Raw genomic sequence first — 24,503 nt, 5'->3', positions numbered from 1 at the left:
CTAAGTCAACTTTCAAGTCAATTAAGGATGTATCTGGAGGTGTGAAGAGGTTTGAAGAGGACAGGGTGATTTGTCTGAAAGTGTTACCTAATTAGAGGGTATAGTCAGGGCTCTAATTAGCCATGACACCCTAAAGATGTTATCAAAGCCCTCTTGAGGCATGGCTGATCCAGTGCCGGGCTGTGAGCGTTCTGGTCAGTGTGGCCATGCACGGCCAGAGCTGCTGCCCTCTGGCTCAGAGGCAGACCAGATGCTTGGAAAGGTTTTTTTTCCTTTCAGGTGACTTGTGATACCCTCCGGGGCTGCTGCCAACATTGAGTGATGTTCATAAAGTCACAGAATGAAAGGAAAGCCTCCAGCAGCTTTAAGAAGAATTAATACTTGTGCCCACTATGTGGGAAATCTCCTCTCTTTTCCCTGAGGGGGATCACTTGCTGCTGCTCTCTGCCCTGAGGGAGGCTGGAGGAGGAGAGCTGTGAGGATTCGAATTAAGTGATGCTGTAACACTAACAGCTGGTGGAGGAATCGTGATCCCTTTCTTAGCATTGCCTGATAGAGGGGACATCGGATCAACTGAAACCTGGCTTGCCCAGACCTGGTTGTATTTAAATACTATGCAACACACCCTGTGAGGGGGAACTGGTGCAAGAAGCAGTACAAGAAGTGCTGGGTAAGAGGGAAAGGCTCCTGGGAAGGCTTTTCCCTGATATTGGAAGGAGCTTGCAGCCTGAACCTCTGCTGGACCATACCTGGATGGTGGGTGGTTATTTCCCTTTTGAGAGTGAGGGCTGCTCCCTCTGGGACAGCTCTCCCTGCCTGTTGTTCATGTATCAAAACCATTTTTCAGTCAGCCCTGTGAGGAGAGGAGAGTGGGAGTTGCCCAGTTCCAGCAGTGGTGCCAAGAGCCAGTAGGACCTACCTGAAGCCAGGGAGTTGGCTGGTAGATGAGCATGGAGAGCAGGGCCCATTGCCATTCTCAGCATCAGTAAGCAAAAGAGTGAGCTCTTTTCTCAGAGCTGAGGTCCTCATGGCTGCCAGAGCTCTCTGAATTGTCAGGAGAGAGCAGTGGGTGGCTCAGACCTCCTTGGCAGGAAGGAACCACTGTTACTCCTATTTCAATGGGAAATAAAATGGGTTCTGGGGCAAGTGTGTTCCCTATGTGTTTCATCAGTGCTATGGGGATTCTGGCTTTGAAAAGGGACTCTCTTTGCTTTTGTACGTGGTATCGCAGCCCCCCAAATGCAAACAAACAACAAGGCACACTCCCGTGCTAACAGTTACCACAGGATGCGCCTGCTCGTAATTATGTGGGTGTTAAGCCAATGAATTCATTTTGTTCACAGAGTTGCAGCCTGGTATTTTCCTACTGCTCCTGGTCTCTAGTGGCATTCCCAGACTCTGGAGCACATGTGCAAATAACTTGGAGGCTGGGTCTAGTAACTTGGAGGATTGTGCCACACAGGGCTGACCCAGGCAGCTGTCCCTGTGCTATTGCCATGGTGTCCCAGTGCTGCAGGGGCCACGCTGGATTTTAGGGTGCTGTGTTATAGATGATGGATAGGGAGCTTCTCCCTGGGCTGTGGCATTACAAGCTGATCAGCGCAGGAGGAAGGATCTGCACTGCTGCCCTTCTGCCTGGTAAACAGCCTGGGTTGGGTACCTCGGCACCAGGCACGAGATTTGTTTGTGAATTCAAACAATACCATGTGTAATAAAACAACCTTATCTCTGCTTTTGCTCTATGTACACTTTGCACGACAGTCCTTTTGTCCAGGGCCTAAAAATGCTGGTGATAATGAGGACACATCCTTTTTCATTATTTGAGTGTGGTTCTCAGATGCAAAGGAGAGGCAGCCTGTGCTAGACTTCACCACCAATGGGTGATTTACCTTCCTCTGTGCCACTGAACTGAGGGCTTAAAAAATAAATATGTTAAAAGGGAGTAAAGACAACAAAAGGTGCTCTGAAATTCAATCAAAAAAAGCTCTGTCCAGTCCTCTGGGCTTCTCACTTAACAAAGAGCTCTAGAAATAACAGTGCTACAGTGAAGTGCACCCACAGATAACTGTGGGTTTGGAGAAGAGACTGCTTTGTTCTTGAGGAGCCAGGTTGAAGTTAATTTTGGGTATTTTTACTCCCCACCAGAGGTGGGCTTACTGCCAATCCATGAATCCAAGGCCACACAAAGCCTGAGACCTCTCCACTTTGAAATCCTTGTCTAGCCTATTGTCTCCCCAGCATGCCAGACACACATATGGGTGGGAGGCTGCTGGATTTGGGACCTCAGCTGGTGGGGGTGGGAGAAGTCACACCAAGCTGCTGCCGCTCTTTCTCCCGGCTCGGTTCAGAGCGGTTTCCTCTCGCCCCATATCCCGGCCACGTGCGGGGCGGCCAATTGCCCACACGTGTTGCACAGACACATTTCCGCGCTGCCTCTTTGTGCCTGCCCACCTATTTGCAGCTGGGCGAGCTGAAGCTGCTCTTTCTTGTGATTCGTAAAAAAAGTCTCTGGATGGAGTTGTCTGTGCTTTTATTGACCTGGTTACGGGAATGATAGAGGCTTTTCTGTCTCCTGGATGCGTGATTTCTGCAAGGGCTCTGGAGCAGGGGCTGGTTCTTGCTGCTGGTGTGTTTCCAGTTCTCCTAACGTGATTAGTTTGACAGGCCCATTGGGTATGCTAGCAAGTCTAGTTTTTATTTTGTGCATGGAAGTAAGTGTTATGACAGGGCACAGAGCACCAGCTAATGCTGACATCTGTGCAGGAGGGAGTGCTTTGGCTGGATGGTATTTTTGGCTGTGCCTCAGATGTGCTGTGCCACCTGGCAGAAACCCCTTACCCATTTGACAGGGCATTTCTGTAGTGTCCCAACTTCCTGACCATTTTGAAGGCTCCTCCCTTTTATCTGCAGCTGGAGTTGTTTTGCCAGAAGGTGCAATTTGAGCTCAGTGAAATCTGAGTGCCGAGGACATCCCAGGCATGCACCTGACGACTCTCAGTGAAGGTGTCCACCCTTCAGGAGTCCAACAAGCTACCGACAGTCATTCCCGCTGGCACACCTTGCCTGCTGGGTTCTAGTTTTGTGCCATCTTCCAGCAATGCTGAGGCACACCATGTTTTTGGGGCTTGTTTAGATGGGAGGAGAACTGGAATGGGGGTCATCGATCATCCCTACTCTGAAGACTGCTTTTTGCTGTACAGGCATGTCTGCACTCCCCCAGCTTTCTTTGATCTGGATCAGCAGTTTCAGCTTCACCCTAGCTTGTTTGACTGCAAAGTAAGGAAGAAGAGGCCATGGTGGGTCCTTGACTTCAGGGGCATGCCAGCATATGTGCTTCCTAGATTTGGTAAATCTGTACCTCTGTTCAGGCCAGAAGTGGTGGTGTTTTTTCCAAGCAGGGCTGCCTTATGCACAGGGAAGAACCATTTCTGCACAAATAGACCTGATACCTCCCCAGTTCCTTCCAGAGGAAGGAAGGAGATGATGGTGTAATTTACCCAGGTCAAAAGAACCAACAGCAAAGGATTTCTATTGATGATTTTGACTTTGTCTCTCCCAAGGAATTTATCTGGCCTGTCTTTGGGTGTAGGACACAAACTAGAGGTTTAACTCACTGCACATCTGCATTTAGGCTTGAAGGGTTCCCCAAGGCTGTTTGCTGTGGCACATTACCAGGGTCAGCCTTTAACCTTGCCACCACTAAGGGTTGGAGGGAAGCATCATTGCCTTCAAAGAGGGGAAGCTGAAACCTGGAGTGGCTTTGGGATTTCCTTGAGGTCCCAGAGCAGAGCTGGTGGCAGAAAACCAGATTTCTTGAGTTGCTAACAGCTTCTGCCAGCTGTGGGACACATTAGTAAACACTTTGAGTAGATCAAAGTAGGGCATCCGGCTCTTTCTGCAGCACTGTGCTTATCTGTCTGTCTGCCTGTCTGCAGTCCTTCTGGCAGTCAAACATAAGATGACATTTAAAGGCTTTACTTTTGTTCTTTCTTGCCAGTTTCAGATTGAATTTGCTGAGTTGTCAAGCTGAAGATTCGTTTCTCCTAAGTGCTGGCCCAGCAACAGCTCGCTCTGCTTCATCCCTGACTTGGAGGAGTCCAGCTGGGTTCCTCCTGCCTCCTATCACTGGCATTAATGTGGGGGGCTGGAGCAACAGCTTTGCTGGTGATCAGGCCATTCTAGGCTCAGCTAGCAGCAGCTGTTCAAAAACAGCAGACTAAGCCAGATGTGTTGAGGTGGAGTGGTAGAGGCTTGCAGGCAAACACTTCCTCCTCCCTAAGCCAGCCTCTGACCTAGGTATTGAAGGCAGGCATGTGTGCTGTGAGCTGGTAGGGTCTCAGCAGAGTTCCAGCAGGCTGGGTGTCTGCCTTGAGACAACCAGGAGGAGTAGCATTAACCAGCCTCTCACCCACTGGGATTCAGCAAGGAAGGCGAGCGCTGTCCTTGCATATGCGGCGAGGAAATTGCTCCTGTGTCCCTGGAGGCTGTCACTCCAACACTTTGCCTGCTCTGCTGGTGGGGAACGGCACCAGAGGATGCCTCTGTTGCTTCTGTCTGCCTTGGGTACAAGCACAGACATGTCTCCAGCTGGAAGTCAGCTTGGGGAGTGGAGAAACCTCCCCAGAACATGCATTTGCAAGCTCTGATGTGTCGCAGTCCCTCCCAGGCAGTCACAACCTCCTGCCACTGTGTGAGCAGGAAGGCTCAGTGCCTGTTTCCTGGCATGAGAAGAGGATGGTGCTTACTCTGCTCTGGAATAGGGAGCCGGGGTGGCTAAAAGTGCTGGAGCAGTGCTTTCTCTTGGTCCCAGCACCAGTAGCCAGCTCCAGCTTTAGTCCTTGGAGCATTTCTGAGGGCTTTGTGCAATGTGGTTTCAGCTCCATCCTTTCCTCTTGTGCAAGGCTGCTCCTTGAGCAGGCACAGTGACAAAGTCAATCCTGAGACAGCTGTAATTCTCTGGATTTTTCCAGCCTCTTGCCTTCACTTTACATTCACCAGACCCTGCACAGTGCCTGTTGGGAGCTGTCTCAGCTGTCCCTGAGCAGCATCTTTCAGCAAGGATGGCAGTTCAAGAGGGTCCCCCATAACCCAGTGAGGTGCTGCCAGTTTAACCCAGCCAGTGGCCCTCTAGCAAACTCAGCTGTGCCTGTGGGGGATACCAAGCAGCTGCTACATGGCATAAACACAAACTGACCTGCACCCTGGCTTTTCAGGGCAGAGTCAGGGTATGTGGATGGAGCAAGGCTGTGTGACACAAGCACTTACAGCATTGGCTGTAAGTGACCAGAAAAGCCAGAGGTTGCTCTTGTCACCCAGACTAGGAGATGGAGAAATTTATTGTTCTAATGCATTTCCAGAAGTAGTTCTGATGCCTCAGCAACAGACAGTTCCCTAAAACTGAGATGAAAAGCACAGGATCTTTCCTTTTGCTGTGTCCTGGACAGTTAACCCTTTTAGCCATCCCATGTCCAGAGGGTGTGACCAGGCTCCATGGGACTGAGGATCATCTCTCTGGAAACACGTTTGGGCATGGCTGTGTCCACAGAGCAGTAGTGCTGAACCCTTCCATCTGCAGATTTGGTATCTGCCCTGGGTAGAGCCTTTGTCTCAGGACTGCTTAGTTTGATCTTGCCTGATCACTGTCCCCCCAGCAACTAACTGCTGCTGTGAACATTATTTTTTCCTGGATTTTTGCTTCCCTTTGACTATCTGTGCTATGGATCATTTTCCTTGCATGTATTAGCCGGTATTTTCCCAAAGCTGAAGCTTGTGCTGTTTCTGCCTGTCTTCTTCTTGCTCCCTCTTCTGTCATGCCTAAAAGCACCCTGGGCTTTTTTTCTGCTCACTTTAGAAGAAACTGCCCCTCTTCTTCTGAAAGATCATAAGATGGGAAGAAATGGCCATTTAAAATAGGAGGAATCCTATCCACCCACATCATGTTTAGCACCTGCCCAAGACTCCTGGGATGGGAGGATCAGCCAGGTGTTTTGTGGATAAGGAGAGCCTTGCAGGGCAGGAGCAAGGTGCTGAGGCTGTCAGCAGTTTGTGAGGGCTACGAGGTGAAGCTCCTGGCTGCAGCAGTGATGGGAGAGAATCTGGGAAGGAAATTCCTGTACTAGGAGGTCTGAAGAACCACATAGAATGGGTATTAAGGATGAGGCAGCAAGGTCAGGCTGGATGGGTAAGAGGGGTGTCTTCTCTCTGGTGTTGTAGCTGGGGTTTCATGTTGGGAAACAGGGTGTGTAAAAATTAGTCAGCTGTCCTTTAACAGTGGTTTTCCACCATTCTCTGCAGATTCCCTAGTGGAAACTTATTTTAGGCTTGAAGTCACCCCAATGCATTTTGCTTGTCTAGCTGTGGGTGCTGTTTCAGCTGAGACTGTGTTGGGAGTATGTGATAACTTCTTTTTTAATGTCTCCTTCTTTAGTTCTACGCTTCTTAATTGCTATTTGTAGTCTTTTATCTCTTCCAGCTGCTGCACTTGTCTCTTCTGAAGGAGAGTGGTGCTGCAAAGAGTGGGACAGGTTTGCTGCAGATCCTCAGGCCCCTAGCTGGGGACAGAGCATCCCCATTGCTGGGTCGTCTTGCTTTGCCCTACTCCTCATGCCATGCTGTGGCATTTTTTAGAAGCCATGGGCAGTCCTGTTTGCAGGGGGAGACTGACACAAGATTCCAGGAGGATGGAGTGGAAAGGTTGCTTTACCTATCTGGAACAATGAGCCCCCTTTGTGCACTTTTTGGGTTTTTTTAGACTAATCTTCCTTGTACCCTGCCTCAAAGAGGCAGGAAAATACTGCTTTTCCCAAAGCCAGGTACCAGGGGACCACCACCTCATGCTATAAGCTCAGGAGTCAGACAGCAGCTTAAAGACTAAATATATCTGCCTCTGCAGCTCTTGGCTTTTACAAAAATAAATCTTAAGGAGGTAACTTTTTGCTGTGCAGTTCTCAGAGCTATGGTTTCCACTGAGATAGCATTTGGCTAACACAGCCAACTAGGAGTGGAACAGGCCTGGAGCTGTATAGAAAGTGATTAAGATAAGGCAGGGTTATGATTTGCCTGTCTGATCCTGAAGCTTTGTGCATTATTTAGTGTGTGTAGCAGGAGGTCAGTAGCCTCCTGATAATTTTCATTAGATTAGTCAGGCAGGATAATCACCTGCTCAGGAAAAAACCAACTCGACACTGTCTGTTCAATAGTTGGGGTTTAACTGAAAATAAATAGTCTTGTAATTATAAGGACATTGTCAAGGTCAAGAGGCTCAAAGATTCTCTTTCTTTTTTCCTCTGGAATGTTTACAGAGATCCTGCAATTCTTTGTGAGATTTTTTTTCCTCCCTCAAATTCAAACTGAGATCTTCAGGGCTCTTAAAAGAAATTCAACACTTCCACAGCAGTGGACGTGAGTGGTGTTGCAATAGCCAAGTGGTACTTGTGCCCTGCTGCAGCTGAGTGACCCCATGCTAATGAGCAGGGCACTCGCAAGCGAGCTGGGATTGTGTGCAGCCAGCTCAAGCAGATCTAAACTGGAGCAGAGATGCTCTTTCCTCCTCCTCTGGGCTGACTGTGGGATGAATCCAGCCCAGAAGACTGGGTCCTGCCAAGCAGGCAGAGGATATCCCTTCCCTGGGAGCTGTCAGCCCAGCACGAGTGCCACCCTGTTGAAATGAGGATGTGCATTATCTCCCGTGGGTGACTTTGCTGCTGTAATTAGCTGAGGCTTTCAGAAAGCTCAGGAAGGAAGAGGTGGGAATGAAGCTGATGCCATAATCAGTACCAATGGGCTCTGCAAAGGTTGCTTTGCTAAAGAAACCAGTAAGTTACTAAAGCTGGGGTTGGTGCTTGTGCAGTGCCAAAATGCCTGCCCTTTTTCACCCTAGAAGGGGTTATACTTGCTATTTGTCTTCCTCATACAACAACAAAGCCCAGAGAGACCTTTGTAATCTTAATCTGTCCAGCTACAGGACTGGCGCTTGCTGGATGAGATCTAGGGATGGCTTGGAAGTGGTCAAGGTAGATTCAAAGGCAATGGTACTAGCCCAAGGTGATGGAAAGCTTGCTGTGTCCATGCTGGTGCTGTGACTCTTTGGCAGTATGCTGCCAATGCAGGTAGCATTGTGTGGAGTACCTCTCTGTTAGGAGCTCAGCTGTGAGCCAAGAGAGCTGCAGGGAACCTTCAAATATGGTAACCTATATGGCAAAAGAGGCAGGGCTTGCATGCTTGTGCTGGCTGTGCATGCCTCTGCCATGAAAAAACAGAGCTGATGTTGTGGCCAGTTAGTGCCCTGAGTCCTTGCTGCTTTTCTTTTGTTTTGTTCCCAGTCTAATTGCTCATAAGTGGGGATTCTTGTCATCAGAGCTGATGGGGCCTGTGCTCAGCCCATCTTCACTAAAAATCTGCTGCTCTGGCTCCATGTCACAGGCTTTGACGGATGCCAGGGGGAAAGCGAGGGCATGGCTTGGTCTGATATGCCAAATGACTGATGGTGTGGTCTGATGACTGATGCCACACGTCCGCAGCAGGCGCGCGGGTGCTCCCTTGCTCTTCCTCTGCAGGAGATGGGAGGAGAGGGGGCTGACTTGACAGCTTGCTTTGAAAGCAAAATTACTCCAGGGCTGGATTTCTTCTCCCCCCTTCCCATCATCTTTCCCCCCCCCCCACCTCATTTCTTTTTTGCTTGACAGAAAAAGCATAACTCGTCTTTAATTGGTGCTTTGTGCCTGTCTCCTGACAGAACTCAGCAGAGAAGGGGCTGGCTGGATGAAAGCAGCTTGAAGTTGTGAGACTGTTATATCTCTGGCCTCCCTGTTTAAAACAAAAAAACCCTAAACTTTTATTTCCAGGCCCCCTCCCTGTTTTAAGCCAATTCCTTGCGAGCCATGAAAGCAAGGAATGGATGCTGTTCCCAGTGCTCCTCAGACATCCCATCGAGGAGCCCGACTGACACAGGGAGCATGTGGCTGAGTGTGGCACACCACGCACTTGACCTTCCGCTGAGCCCGGGGTTTGGAGCATCTAATTGGCATGTGTGTGGAAGGTTGCAGATCACTTTGTCATTTTACAAATAAGACCTGCCAGTGCCTGGAATGCAAAACAAATGTTGCACGGCGGATCAGGCAGGGAAGAGGTCTGCACTCCTCAGGCAGCACTGCAGCGTGGTGGTGCGGGGGGAACAGACCTGGCCATGAACTTGTTTAGCAGTGCTTCCTATGTGAGCAAGGCAAAGGCGGGGTTCAGCAGTGCCCCTGGTCCCTTCAACTGCCCTGTTCTAGTTTCTGTTGAACATCTGCAATTTTAAGAGGCCAGGTAACATCTCCCGAGGGTGATGGGAGGAAGCCCATGCCTTTTTGATTGTTCAAGCTCCAACTCTGGCAGAAAACAGCATTATGAGACCCCCTGGAGCCTTTGCAGGCTGGGCTCACCCTGGTTTTTTGCAGAGCAAAATCACAGAATCATAGGATGGTTTGGGTTAAAAGGGATGTTAAAGAGCATGTCATTCCACCCCCATGCCATTGGCAGGGTCTCCTTTCACTATCCCAGGCTGCTCAGAGCCCCATCCAGACTGGCCTTGAACACTTCCAGAGATTGGGCAGCCACAGCTTCTCTGAGCAACCTGTGCCAGTAGTTCAACATCGAATTGTTTGTTGCAAGATGTGGCTCCTGCCTGGTTGAGCACTCCTCTGTCCAAGGAGCTCCAGTTCCTCTCCTGGATTTCTGGAAAGTATTTGGATGTCTCCAAATGCTGCCTGTTCTGGCCCTGCCTGTTGGGGTGGCTTCCAGGGATATAAGGTGTAGACCAGGTGTGTCATTGAGGTCCTTTCCAGTTGATTCTGTCCCAGTGGAAGATGGGGACAGACTCAATTGCAAAATCATTTGCTTGGAATTGTGTATTTGTTTGTACTCTGGGTTTTGCAGGTGTTTCTTCCCTTCCTCAGCCAGAGGCATGGATAAGACAAGAACTTGCAAACTGTTCCTGGCTGGGATCTCTGTTGGGCTGTTCCCCTAAATCTGCTTTTAGTGCAGACCAGCCCTGGTGCAGGTGGGGCAGAAGTCATTGCAAGTCACTTCACAGCAGTTGCTTGGTTCTTTCTGAGGCATCAAAGCAAACCTGAATTTGGGGTGGCACTTCTGTAGGTGTTCCTGGGGCTCCTACTAGGATGATAGGAGCAAAGTACAAAGTGATTTGTAGCTAAATATTGGGGGCTTCCAAGGGCATCTTCAGGAGCCACTGTTGGTAAGCAGCACTTTGTGAGAAAGGGGATGCTGGGAAGAGACTCGGAGGAGGATGCAAAGAGGGGAGTATTTGCAGCTGGAGGCTGATGAGGTCTGAGCAGGGTCTGTTTGCCTGAGGAAGGTGGCTGCAATGAAGGGAACGTGCAAAAATGGGAGCCTGGAGGAGTTAGGTGGAGTAGGAGGAGTGGAGTGGTGTTACAGGTGGTGTCCTTGAGCCAGGGAAGCACCACAGTGAGCAGATGATAGTCAGGGTGAGAATATAGTTGTTGTGGAGACTGAATGGGTAAATTGGCTTGTCCTGGGCTGAACTGGAAGTGACAGCTATTTCTCCATGAGGAGGAGTCAGACTTACACTGCTGCAACTACTTCACACAGCCAGCTCTGAGCAGGGTCTTTACAATATTTGGTAGGTGTTTGAGTACACAGGAGAAGGGAAGGAGCTGGAGTTGAGTCCTGGCTGGATTGATGCAAATCCAGAGGCACTTCACTGCCCGTGGTGAATTGTGGTACTGCAAAGATCTTACCCCACTCTTGGGACAGGCAAGGAAGGGAAACACCACTTGTGAGAGACCAAAGCCCTGATTCTCCATGGGAGATTTGGACCTCTTATGGGAGAGAAGGAAAAAAAATGTATCAGTTCCATCACAGTAAAATCCTTATTTGCCAAATAATCGTGTCCAAGGCTGTCTTCACTCCTCATTGTAGTATTTTTCTTCACTTTTTGGGGACTGTTCCAGGCATTCTCCCTCATGGGTGGTCTCTCTCTCCCATCCACAATGTTTCTTGCAGCCACCCAGAGCCTTTCCCAGCTTGTTCTCTGCTCTGGGTTGAGCAAGGTGTTGAAGCTGTGGATTGTTCTTGTTTCTGAATTTGTGAAGTCTATTCAGCAGATCAGTATTTCAAACCCTCCCCAGAGTTGGCTGTGTGGGAGAAGCTGGCAGCCACATTTGGGGGCCACTTTTGTCCCACTTTAAGTTCTAGGTCTGCAGCCTCAGGGTTTCCACCCCATCATACCAACAGAACTACTTGCCCTCCCCAGGGATATCTGGAGAAGAGCAGAGCAGGGTGCTGTAATCTGGTAGTTTAGGTAGTAATGCAGTCTTTTTTTGCTTTTCCTTTTACACCAGCTTTAGTTACTGTTTTCTTGACAGTGGAAAATAACCAGTGTATACCTACTAAGTTCCTGAGAGCTATTAACTTTATTTCTAGGCTGGAAACACCGTACTCCATATAGCAGAAACTGAGGGCTGTAGTAATCCCAGCACTGCCCTGTCACCTCTGGGGAGCAGCCCACTGCTTCTACAGCACAGATGCTTTGTTGGTATCTCCTTGTTCTTGCTGCTAGGTGTGTGATGGACAGTGGTTCCTCAGCTCTGAGTCTGGAGGCAGGAAAGAGGGGCAGAGTAATATCCTCCAGCAGAGGAGGTAGCGTTGGGAACTTTTGTCACTGTGCTTTGCTGTGGGGCCCAATGTTCTGCTCCTTTAGGCTGCTGAGAGCTCAGCCTCCTGCAAGTTTCCGATATGTATGTCCCTCCCAGGTGGAGAAAGCGCAGAGGATAGAGGGGGGCTGGCCTCTTCCTGGATCCCCCTTCGCAATCGGTGGGATTCAAAGGTGCGAAGGGAGTTCCTCTGGCAGAATTAGTGGGGAACCCTAATTGCCCCTCTTCCCAAGGCTCCCGTGCGTGTTAACGACCTGTAATGGGATGGGTTGTGCTAGCCCATTAAGCCCCAATGGGGTCCTTGTCGACTTAAAAGTGTGAGGAATTTCACTCAACCGTGTTAAAACACTTCCACCCCCTTTAATCGCTTCACGCATTGATTTAACCCCATGGCACCTGGGGTTATTGGCTGGGAAAAGCCATCTGGCTCTCCCCAGCCCGCTGCCCTGCCTTCACGCAGCTACTTTGGCCATCATTCGTATTTCTGGGGGATCTTATTAGCTGGAGGGCTGTTCTAGCTCTTGCCTTTGCGGTGCTCCTGGTGGCCGGCTCGGCAGAGTCGGTGTGGGAAGCAATTTCCCTCCCATCTCACTGAGCGTGGTCCTGCTTTGCTGCTTTTAATGAGAGTACTTTTGCCCTGGCTTGTGTCAGCTGCAGCCCACCTGTGCTGCCAATTACTCCAGCGAATCTGGTGTGACCTGCCGGACTGGATGTCCGAGGTTTAAGTGTTTCTGAGCTGCAAGGTGTGAAAAATCTCACCAGTGTTGAAACAGCAGGGTGGGGGAGCGGTTTTCTGGGTTATGAAAGACCTGAGGACATGCTGGTATCAGGTGCTGTTGATCTCTGGGGAATTTAGAGAATCAAGGGCTCAGTAATTGCAGGCATATTGCCAGCATGTTGAGAAAGAAATTCTTAATCACAGGCTGTGTGCCCTAATTATTTATTTTTTTTCTAGGTAATTGAATTAGTTTAATGTGTATTGTAACACCTTGCTGCCTGGGTAGGCTGGGAAGGATACACACGCAGGCCTGAGGTGTGCCTGTGTGCAGATAGACTGACAGGGCTCTGTGGGAGTGGCAGCGGTCGCTCTGCTACATAAACACTTTGCATCTGTCACACGTTTCCCTTTTCCGTAGAAGCTGGCGTGCCTTGCTCACGCTGATCCAGGCATGGTCCAAGATCAGCTCTTTGCGGTGCCCATGTAGCCATGACTTCCTTCTGGCTGGTGCCTGATGCTCAGATTCATCCTGTCTCCTTGTAAAAACTGTTGTTACTGTCATAGTTTGAGTCATCGCAGGGCAGGTTTGAAGGAGTATATTGGCTGGGCTGGTGTTAGACCAGATTTGTATTTATCTTGCACCAGGCAAAAGACAGTAGTGGAGTGTGGAAATTGGGGTAGCTGAGTTAATGCTGGGGAGTGAACCCTGTCTTGGGGCTCAGTGTCCCTTCTGTTGTTCATGCACCAACAAGCAACTCCTGTGTGTAAATACACCAATGCCTGAGACACACATTTAGAGTTTCTACTAGCTTGCGATCCTCTGATAGGTCCCAGCAGCTGAAAGCTGGGAGAAGACTCAGCATTTTGGATGCTGTCTGGGCTCTGCAGTGGCTTGGAGGTGCTGTGGTTCCACCTTGGTGCAAGAGCAGGAAGCACAGTCCATGGGGAGAGCAGACCCTGGCAGCACATCAGCAGGTCAGATGTGTCACAGCAATAGCAACTCATGTTAACTCTTACTCTATCGAGGTTTCTGATGTGGGGAAGAGCTTGCCTATAGAAAGGAGTTCTCAAAAGGCTGCACCAGGGTACTTAGTGAATTTTAGGGCAGAAGTTCTGCTGGTGCTTGCCCTTTGTGGGATCAGCTGTCTCCATGTACCATTCAAAAGTCCTGTGCTCCCTAATAAATACCTCTGCAGCTACATGCAGGGAAGAGAGCTACAAATATTCAAGGCGGGGCAATTACAGGGAGAGCAGTGAATGAATGAAGAGGGGTGTGTAATCTCCCTCCTCAGAGCAGGGAGGGAAGGGGGGATTTGATGCATTTAAAAGAAATGGGAAGATATTGTTGGTGAAGTCTGTTTCAAAAGCTTAAACCTTCTCTGGACACCTAAGGCACATCCTGGCCTGGGACTTTTCTTTCTTGGCAAGAATATGTCTTGTACATGGAAAGCTGGTCTGAGTGACCTTCTGCGTCTGGCTGTCAGAGGAAATGTGCTGAGTCGAAACAAGTGTTTCCAGAGCTGAGTGCTCAGGCTCGGGGTCTGTTTATCTCCATGCTGAGATGCTGGGGTTGGCAGCCGGGCTGTGGTCCTTCTCGAGTGCCTGGGCTCTCTCCCAACCCAGGCCTATCAAACCACTTGTGATATGAGCTTCCTTCTGACTCTGAAGGTCAAATGGCTTGCAGCAGGGTGACAAAGGAGCCCTTGATTCCGAAGAGATTGTTCTTGTGCCTTGCCCTAGGAAAAGTCTCATGGGCCAGGATGCATGCTGGCTGAAAGGAATGCTTAAAGTGTTCTTTCTTTGCTCCTGTCAAAAGCCCTTGCAAATGTGAATCAAAATATATGCCCCAGTGCTTTTCTGCTGCATGCTTTAGGCTGGCTTATTCCTGGCTGTGTCAGTGCATCCAAATGTCCTGGGGTTCTGTCCCTGGCACTGGACAGTACTGGACATGCAATGAATGGTGTAACAACAGTGTGAGCATGCACTATAACTCCAGTCTTTGACAGTCTCAAAAGTAAAGAGATTTTTTTTTCCCCTTGTCTGTTATGAGTTTGTCTAAGTGCATGGATTCTAAGAAAGCAAGTCCTGATCACCCACACCACCACCACACCACCCACCCACTCTAGGGAAGAGCTGAGGACCTGGCTGAACTGGCTTTTTCTCCCTCTTTCTATGGGAGCTCAGCTGCTGTCAGGGTTGAGTGGGAAACTCATCCCTCACACTCCACCACTGCAAAGCCTGTGTTTCTGTACCTTTAGCTGCAAGGTGCCCTCCAGCAAGGCTCTGCGCTGTAAGGAGCCTTGGTGATGCTCTGCACCCCAGCTTCATGCTGCATCCCTCCTCTGCCCAGACATGCCTTGTCAAGCATCTCCAGGTACTGGTTTATGTTGTATGACAGTAGTCTGGTTGTACATCTTCAGCACTGATGTGTGACAACTGTAAGACCAAGCACATCCCAGCTGCACCTCACAGAGGTTTTCCCTGTTCCTTTCTGTTCTTGGTGCTTTGTTCTATCTCTGCAATAAAGCAACTGAGGGTGCTCATACTGGGCAAATAAAATGTCAACATCTCAGCCTGAAAAATACCTCACAGATTTGTCTGCACAATTTTAAATTCAGAAGGAGAACCCATGAACTGGCAGCACCAGTTCTGGTAAGCCTTTGCCAGTCTCCTTGTGATCAGGAAGAGCCGAGAGTGACTTTGTCATGGCAGAAAGTTGTGCTGGGGCAGAGTAAGGTTGTGATCGCTAAACTGATCATCCAGCCTTAGTTCAGTGGAGATGAGGTGTTAATTACTGTCATTGTGTGTAAATTGAAGGCAATGTTCAGGTGCTGGGAGGCAATGACTCCACTTATGCATGGCAAAGGGCTTGCCAGTTGGAGTAGCCTGGCTGCATTGTATTTGTAGCCTGATTCGAAGGCTTCCTGCTCTGCTCCCGCTGCAAGTGTGGGTTTCTACCATCTGCTTGCCCTTGAGCTGCAGAACACTGCTCTTGGCCAGCTCAGTGATGCGCAGGGATGTTTGCAGAGCAGAGATGAACTGCGTTTTATCCAGAAGGGAAACACTAGCAGCAAAGATGCTGAGTGCTCTCTGTTCTGCCACTGTGCTTCCCTAGGAATGGCTGGGGCAGATGGGAGTGTTCTGGTGCTGCTCCTCAGCTGATTGTAGTCTCTTGCTCCTCGTATAGATCACTGCAGGCTGGTTTGGTGCTTTCAGGTTAGGATAACCCTAACCAGGACCTAGCCTGCAGGTGTGATGCATTGTCCCCTTGGTAGAAGTGTGCCTACATTCTTTTGGGCCACCAAAAGAGCTGAGCTCCTTCCTTACAGAAGAAACAAAGGACCTCTTGGTTCATGCTCCCCATGGTGGGGCAGGGTCTGAGCAGCCAGTGGAGAGCATGTTCCCTGCATGGCATTAAACCTTGCACATTGCTGTTACATCTGGCTGTGAAGCCTCTGGGGGAATCTCTCTGCTGTCTGTGCTGTGTAAGTGTAATACAAAATCCAATCTACTTAAGATGCAGGTCTGTATCCACTCTCTCCACACTGCAGCTCTGGGTCACAGCTGGTCACTTAAAATCACAGGATTCCATCTGCCTTGAACTGAAGGAGGCTGTTTGACCCAGAGCCTTGCACCGGGATGCTGCACAGGCAGGTGAGGGAGGGAGAAAATTATTTTTTTAACCTCTTGTTCCTTGTACAATCCCCTTTGAAATGATCTGAGCTATTTAGGGTGATGGTCAGAAGGCTGGCAAGGATGGGAGAATGAGGATGAACTGTCACTTGGTGATGGTCCAGAGTACCTGAGGAGCTTGTGGAGGGCTGCCGAGACGTTCCTGCTGGCAGAAGATGAAGTGTCTGTGCTGTCAACAGCTGATGGAGAGCCCCACTCTGACACCTCCCTTCATCTGCTGGCCCAAGTGACCTTTCCTGGGAGAAAGGGACCTGCCGAGGGTACTTTTGCCTTCCCTTCTGCTGTTTCCCACATTTGGATTGGGGATTTAGATTTGCATTTGATTGAAAAGTTGCTGCATTTCTCCAGCATCTTCCAGCTCCTGGGGGACAGGCATGAGTAAGCCCACACAGCACTACCTGCATCTGCCTGACCCCACTGCTTCTCTGGGAACTGAGAGGTGTAGGACAGAAATGTCACAAGCTGCAAAGGAGCTGGTTGGTGTGCTTTGATCTTCCCCTCTTAAGCAGATCATGCAGCTGATCAGCAATCCTGGCAAGCTCCTTGTGACCGGGAATGAGAGTATCATGGCAATGGAGGGAACAGAGTGCAGAAGGTTTGAAAGGGCACCAGGAGGCCAGGGCTCAGATCCAGCTGAGGGTAGTGTCACCCCAGGCTCTCCCAGGTGATGTGGAGGAGGATATTGCTGTTGTGTGGGCAGATTGCTGTGATCCCTTTAACAGACATGGTCAGAGGCACCTAAGAATCAGGTATCTGTCCCTAGATAGAGTGCTCAGTGCCCTGTCATATCTATCTGGGCTGAGGACAGCCTGGTAAAAGGTTACCTTGTGGCACAGCACAAAGTGGGCTGGCTTCAAATACTGCGGAAGGAAGTAAGCAAATCTCCCCTCCTGTTTGTTTTTTTTTTTCCCTAAATCCTCTTCTAATCAGAGGGATTAGGCTGACTGTTGGCACGGCAGTACTCTGACTGTCCAGATGATAACTTCCATTCTTTGTCTTAAGGCATGGAAAGTACCAGCAAGAAGTCTGTTTGCAGGAAATTGTCTGATACCCCTGCCAAAGCTGGTGGTTTCTTATCTGCCCTTTGGTTGTTCAAGACCTGAGGCCAGCAGAACCTCAGGTGGAGCAAGCTCCAATTTTAGGCTTGAGTACACAAGGGCACCTTTTCCTACTGTTAAGGCTATGGTCTGTGCACATTATCTGCATTCTCTGCATCAAGGAAACAGCAGGAGTTTTAAGGTTTGGTTTTAAGGCTTGGTTTTAAGGCTTCTCTCTTGCACAGTTTTGTTGTGGCCATGAAGATCTAAGTCTTCAAGACTGCATTCCCTGACTTTTAAGGGCCACCTTGTCTCTTATGACAAAAATCCATGGCTGTTTTATGATATATTCCAACATTTTTCTGCTCACAAACCTGCTCTCCCTCTCCTACAGCTGCTTGTGTGTGCAAATTCTACTGTGTAGCTGTGAGCTTTTGCCTTTGCAGCAGTTTTTGGGCTGCTCAGTGATGCCTTCAATGTCTCGGTTTGAGGAGTGCTGGTCCTAGGGAGCAACATGCTGCTGCATGGGGCTGGGATGGGGCACCTGGAATTCATCTCCTCCCAGCACAGGTTGCATTTCTCTCTTCTTGTTTCAGTCAGTAATGCCTGACTGAGCTTATCTTGCTCAGGAGAAGTTTGTGCCTGCCTTACTCTGAGCTCTGAGCCCTTTTAATACGCTTCCCCAGGCATTTATTCCTGTGCTTTCTCCAGAGCTGTCACCAGCTCAGAGCACAAACATCTTCAAGATTGAATGCTCTCGTGTTATCATTTGGAAATACATGAGCAAAAAAGATTTTTGTAAGGAATGATAATGACCTTGAGGTGTTCGCAGTCAATGAGACATCAAACTGCCTCTTCTAGGGCTCCTTGTGTGTGAGTGAAGCTAAAACCTTTCTTTTGGGAAAGATCTCTTGGTTGGTCGCACATTCTAGCAGTACCTGCAGCCACTAGCTTCCAGTGATAGTTATTTGTCCTGGGAGGTAAATTTTCCTTGATTCTGGCATATTCTTACTGGGGATATTTCCCTAGAAGGGAAGCTGTTGGGTGAAGGGAAAGGGTTTTTTTCCTCCCTTGGTGTCAAACTTGGTGTCAGTGTTGAAACATCCTGGTGTCTCTAACATCTTGGATGTGCTTGTGCTGTGGTTGCAAGCAGTGGTGTGGCAGGTCTGTGTTTAACTCTCCCATTGCTCCTGGAAGCCTGGCTGTGCCAGAATCCAGCTTCAGACTGGCATTTGCGTGGCCCTCTGAGTCATGCCACTGGCCAGCAGACTTCAAAGCTGGTGGCCCACCAGGGTATAGTGCAGGAGCTTCTCTTGGCACCTTCTCTGATGCACTTGGATGCAAGCTCCATGGTGTCTGGCATCCCTGCTTGGAGGGGACAGGCATGCTGAGGGTTTGATCTTGCCAGCTGCTGGCAGTAGTACATTTTAATTACTGTAATGGACCTAGTTCCTGCAGAGATGGTCCGGAGAGAGATAAATCACACGACTTGGAAAAGAGAGGTTGAGGCACAGGTGAAGGGAAGAGCCCATCTAGTTCCCATCCAGTTTCTTCCTTTGTTTCTTGTCTTTGGCAAGGCAGATATGCTTCCTGCAGTTTTGGATCCTCTCCAATACCTTATAGTTTACCAGGCTGGAAATGCTATAAATCACATAATTCACAAAGAGAAGGTGCTGGACCAGAGAGTTTCCTGGCCCTGATGGGAGCATGGAAGTAAGAAAAGGAGCAAGAAGGGCTGAAGAGACGAGGGGGGTGAGGTTTGAGTGAGTGGGAGATGGTTTTCAGGTAGGGGTGAATATGAAACAAGCAGGACCCTGATTCTTCATGCAGAAAGGCTGTTTAAAGGAAGGTGGTGTGTTGCTGCAGCCTGTCACTGATGCTTCCCACCACTCTTTCCCCATCTGTCCCCACTTTTGTCACAGCAGCTGCAGGAGATGACTCGGAAGTGGGTGATGTTTCCAGATCAGTGTCTCCCACTATCACTCAGAGGAAAATAGTACTGGTGGGGGTGTTGCATCTGCAGTTACCCTCTCTCCAGGTTGGCCATGCCTCTTCTGCTTTCTTGATTGAGACTAAAAGCTCTAAAAAAAAATACAGTCTGATTTTAGCATGTGGGCTGTATGCAGCACCCCTTCTGCATCTTCATGGCTTTTCTGGAGAAAGGGACCTTGAATGTGCTGTAAAAGCAAATTTTTTCCTCACTAAGTCTTCTTGCTTATCTACTTTTTTCTGCTTTTCTACTAATGCCTTGCTGCTGAGATAGGGCCTTTCTGCAGTGAGCTGGTGAAATGTGGTCCCTGAGCACCTTTTTGAAAATTCTGCAAGTGGGGAGGGGCTGTGAGGTGCTGGGTGAGACAGTGAAGTGGCCTGCACCCCATGTGTCTGTCCAGTCATGTCCTGGGAGGCTCCAACCAGCCATGGCTGCAGAGTAGAAGCAGAAAAAGCTTAGAAGCATCTAACTCTATGTGTAATGGCAAAAACCCCAACCAAACAAAATCTATTCCCCACCTCAGATTTAAGAAAATTACTGAAAAGGAAGAAAAACTTCTTCCTTTTTCCAAAAATTCATTTTGTCAGACTGACCAGTGAGGTACTGTTGCTAAGGTTAGGAGGCAGCCTAGAGGATGGCAGGACAAAACCCCAAAAAGTCAATAGATGAGAATTGAACTCTGACTCTGAAGCCTCAGAACTGCCCAGTTAAATTTACTCTCTTGAATAAGCTCAAAGAAGCAACTTGGGCTGTGCAAATGCCCTAGGGCTTTGATATCCTGGCCTGAGCACCAACCCATGTGTCTTTGCAGGTCCTTCAAGAGCTTCTAAGTGGTTTTGGTTTGGTTTTTATGCATTCCCAGCAGCAGTTCTGCCTGTTATCCCTGTGCTACATTTTCCTGTTTGCTTGGAGCTGATGGAGACCGGAATGCACCTCACAACTTGTAATGAGCATGGATAATACAGATCAGAAGTGCTCTGGGAAATGATGTTTTCCTTCAATTATATGTGCTTGTTACTTGTGGCAAGGGCAGGAAGTGTCCCTGAAGGTGAAGGGTGGGTAGAGTTCATGCAAAACCAAAACAGCCTGTTTTGTCTGGTTCTTCTAGTCTCTCTTCCCTTCTCATGGAGATTTCTTTGCCCTGGTGCCCGGAAGCCACACTTGTGCTCCGACCTCCAGCAGTCAGGCAGGAATGGTTGCAGATGAACACCTCAGGCAGTGGAGAGGGAGCACACAGCCTGCTCTGCTTGCTGCCCTGCAATGAGTTGCCTTCCTCTCTCCAGGCCTCATTTTGTTTTTTTCTTCCCCACTCCTGCTGCATCTGCACAGGCTCTATCTAATTCTCTCCAGGCAGAACCTCTTGCTGTGTGAGTGGTTCTGGAGCTGCTGTCCAGCTGAAGGCTCTGGGAATGCTGCAGAGACACAACTGCAAATGGATGGTGGGGACAAGATAGCTTAGCACTGATCCCTCTGATGCTGAGGGGCAGCACTGCAGGCACACAGAAGTCTGGTGACCAAAGAACTTGTATTGGTTCTAGCTGCCTTCAGGAGAAGGTGATGGGAAAGCTGTGATGAAACAGTGAACGACTCTTGTGGAAGAAAAAATGCCTGGGGCAGGATTCTTGCTGTGAGGTTGTAGGAAGATTTATATGCCCAGAATTGTATTTTTAGGTTAATAATTCTGTACCTAGGGAAACTGAAGTAGAAAGTGGTCTTTGAAATGGGAGGCTCTCAGAGGTGTGAAGTGGCCCTGGAGAATTGCATCAGGAAGAGAACCAGGCAAGGAAAAAATTGTGAGAAGACATGCAGCAGTGAGGGATGTAAAATGAAGACATCATGTGCTCATATGTGGATTTTTGCAGGCCTAAGAACAGTCAAACTATTAAAAACTCATCTGCAAGAATGCTGCTAGATGCCAGAGAGGAGTGTGTACACTCTTGAGTTCACAAGGGGATGAATCTCCAAGTTACGGTGTCTAAGTGTCTGCGGTCCATGATCTCAGCCTTCACAGCTGGTGATGGAAGGAAGGAGAAAGGCTTTTTCACAGTACTGCCAGGGAGAAGAAAATAGAAGAGAGACAATAGGTCCATTAAATAGAATTGTTTTCTCACCAATTTCTTTTCCTCTTTCAGATTGAGAGAGAGGAAAAGATTGAGATCTTTGTCATCTCTTTATACCTGTGTTTAGCAAGACTAAAAAAGCCCAAAGAGATATGTGGAAGATTGGGAACAAAACATGACTATACAAAATAGCTACTAAGGAAAGCTTGAGGGTACTTTGAAAGCACCTCAAATGCTTGGCTAACCTCAGCAAATACTCTTCAGGGCATTAGGGGAATTAATAATTGAATGTAAATAACTGTGTCCCTTTGCTTTAAAAAAGAAAAAAAAAAAGGGTAGTCTGGTGCCAGGGGTGTTTACAGTGCAAAGGACACCCCAGTATGAGGGGGAAGGAGGGCTCCCAGTGATTTGTTCCTGTCCCCACATGAAGTGGTGTAATGTCTCTTCACTCTCACATGCAAACTCAGCTCCAGGATGCACCTCTGAAATGGGATTACAGCCCCAGTGTGAAAGATTTGTGCCATTTATTACTTAGCTCAAAGAGGCATCCCAGGCAGCTTTGCCTTAAAAGTGAAGTGAGCTGCAGCTGGAGTAAGGAGTGACAACCGGACTTTGGTGTTGCAGATGAGTTTTAGAGTTGCAGAGCTTCCCTGACAAAATTGGTTTCAACATGGAAGCAGGAATGGAAAAACTGTGAGACTTCAAAGTGATGGTGAAACACATGGAATGGCTGTTCTGACCTCTTGAGGTTGCTGGTCTGTCCAAAGAGATCTTCCCCTTGATCCAGTGAGGATGGCTGACTTGCATTTTTAAAGCAATATAATCTGACTTCTCTTTTGCCATTGGCCTGACTCTGAGAACATGGGCTTCTCCTCTGGCATGTCTCTTATGTGTGAAATTAAGAGATAAAAGAAGGTGCAGAGGAACATCTCAGGGTGGGCTGTCAGTAGATGCCCTTGGTGTTGTGATGCAGGTTGGCTTCTGGTTCATCTTTTTGGCTGGTCCAGGGAAGGGGACCAGGGCACCTCCAGTACTCATCTGCCCTCCTCTGTTACAGCTCAGGCTCCAATGGGTGTGGTGGCTTTCATTTACAGCTGAGACCTGGGCACAATACTTGCCTCCCCAATCTAGTTTGCCCCCTTAAAAGTGACCCACAAGTGGAGTTGTCTCCTTTGCCTTTGCTGTATGGAATCTGGGCAGCCCTGGATGAGACTCCCACTGCCAGCAGAAATCTTTCTCCTGCTCTTTTGCAGGGGGTGATTAAGTCCTCTCCTGATCATCTTTTGGCTTAGTTGAACCAATCGAGCGCTCAGGCCTGTGTCTGCACAGCAGGCTTTCCAGTTCCCAATTCATTCTCCTAATTATTTTTGGAAGCTGTTCCACATCCACAACCTCTTTTTTTCAGAAGTGTGGACACCAGCAGTGGAGGCAGTAGCCAGGAAGAGTCTCACTGTGCTCTAGCAAGAGCTAATACTAAGCTCATGCTGTTAAGAATACTCCCTGGTGTATGCAGGGCATTTTTTCCCCTTAATTATATTACTGCACTTGAACAGCCTGACTTGTGTGTAGAAGCCACAGAGGAGATTTGGAACAGCATTTTGGGATATAGGAGGCCTGTTTAGGTTAACAAGTGAACTGCAGTATTTGATTGTGCTGGCATAGGTGGTGCTCAGTCTGGAAGGGGAACTTCAGCAAAGGGGACATGGCAAGGAGAGCCAGTTGCCCTTGTGACACTGGGTGTGCAGCTGATGCAACGTGGTAGGGTTCTGCCTGTGCCATGGCCTCGGGTCTGAGGGCAGGGACAAAATAGTGATGATTACTTGGGAGGATCGGTTTTCTGCTGAGCAAGTAGGTGGAAAGTCAGGCAACAAAATTAGCTGAGTACACAAACAGTCTGGGCTAGACGAGGTCCTCTCCCCTGGGAGAGATAAAGGCACGTGGTGCTTTACGTAGCAGTGATGGCCCGTGTGCGCTCGCCGTGCCTTGGCTCTTGGAGCTGACAGTTGTTGAGCTGTTGGCTTTGTGCTCTGTCCTCATCATTCCCAGCCCCTTTCCGGTGACCAGCTGGGGTAAAACATCTCCTGACACATGCTCAGTCCTTCTTGCTGTTCTTTTCTCGCCAATGGCTGAGCACCCTGTCCTCCATCCCTGGGACACTTAAGCTCAGTTTTCCATGTTGCCTGGATCCATATGTCAGGGTGCAAATGGTGCTGTGGGACAGGCAGGACTCTGTAAGCCCTGTGCCCTTTGGTTTGTGCCAGCTGAGCTTTTAACAGCAGAGGCTGTACCTGTAAACATCATACGAGACTTCAGAAATAACTGTGATTGCACTCAGACTGTGTCCCTGAGCTGCTGGGTGCAAATGTCAGCACACCCATGAGGATGGAGCAAGTGGCATCTCTCTCAGTCTCTTCCCTGACACAGAGAATCACAGAGGGGAGGTGATAGGTGCAGCTGAGCATAGTAATAAAAGTCTTCAGATCCTCAGCTGTTTGTCACCTGGAAGTGTAGAAATCAACAGCATTCTTTTGGTCCTGGCAGCAGGCTGGTGTGCAGTGAATTTCCTTGGATCACTGTAGCCATGGTCTCTGTGGGAGGCTGACCTGGACCCTGCAGGTGGTAGCTGTTTCCAGTACAGGTGTGGCAACATCCTATCCAAAGTCCATGAAACAAACAAAAAAATAATTTGTTGCATGTTTGTTTCTTTTTTCCAGCAAGTGGACAATATCTGGTACTTAGCATCAAAACACCTTAGCAGGTGGTAACTTTTTTGCAACAAAACTTGATGCAGGTATGGAAAACTTCAGCAAAGTCTTAATCTGACTTTATTTCTGAGAAGGATGGGAGCTCTTCTACCCCAGCCTATCTAACAGGATGTAGATAAACATTTGGCAAGGTCATGGTCTGAATGTAAAGTCCCTTGGTGTGTCAGAATTTACAGTCCATGGTAAAACAATAAGAGGCTTGAAGGTGTCTCAATTGGCATTGCAAGTAATCTCTTTAATTATGCTTTTAATTTATGTCTGCTAATGAGCAGGGAGGAGTGGCAGAAGTCTTAAATTCATCTTGTGTAACTTGGAAAAGAGAATGAAACTTGAGAAGCCACAAAAAAAAAAAAAAAAAAAAAAAAAAAAAAAAAAAAAAAGTGAAAAGACTGTAAGGAAACCAAAACAAGAGAGGATGAGAAATGAAAACTCCAGGCTACTGCATGAGGGAAATTAAATCCTAAAGTGTAAGGAGTGTGGATGTTTCCTGTGCTGAAAGCATCAGACTTCAAGCATTTTGCAAATAGAGTCCAGGGGCCAGGTTTCCTTCTGCATAGTCTGGTGTGCA

The 24,503-nt window shown here is 48.7% G+C and overlaps 1 protein-coding gene across 6 annotated transcripts in view; it reads left to right on the top strand.

The window, feature by feature from the left end:
- The window catches only part of CNTFR (ciliary neurotrophic factor receptor), a 198,318-nt gene that overhangs the window by 5,605 nt on the left and 168,210 nt on the right, over window positions 1–24,503 (top strand). Inside the window, exon 1 of one of the 6 annotated variants that reach the window (XM_077790350.1) lies at window positions 8,481–8,511. The exons of the other annotated variants lie outside the window; for them this stretch is intronic. Within the exon in view, the coding sequence (XP_077646476.1) occupies window positions 8,496–8,511 (16 nt within the window). The 5' untranslated portion in view covers window positions 8,481–8,495. Of the gene's footprint in view, window positions 1–8,480; window positions 8,512–24,503 lie in introns of those variants that run through there. 6 annotated transcript variants of the gene reach the window in all.

The sequence above is a fragment of the Lonchura striata genome, chromosome Z (genome assembly GCF_046129695.1).
Source record: "Lonchura striata isolate bLonStr1 chromosome Z, bLonStr1.mat, whole genome shotgun sequence".
Taxonomy (NCBI): domain Eukaryota; kingdom Metazoa; phylum Chordata; class Aves; order Passeriformes; family Estrildidae; genus Lonchura; species Lonchura striata.
This window is presented reverse-complemented; position numbering and strand designations above follow the sequence as displayed.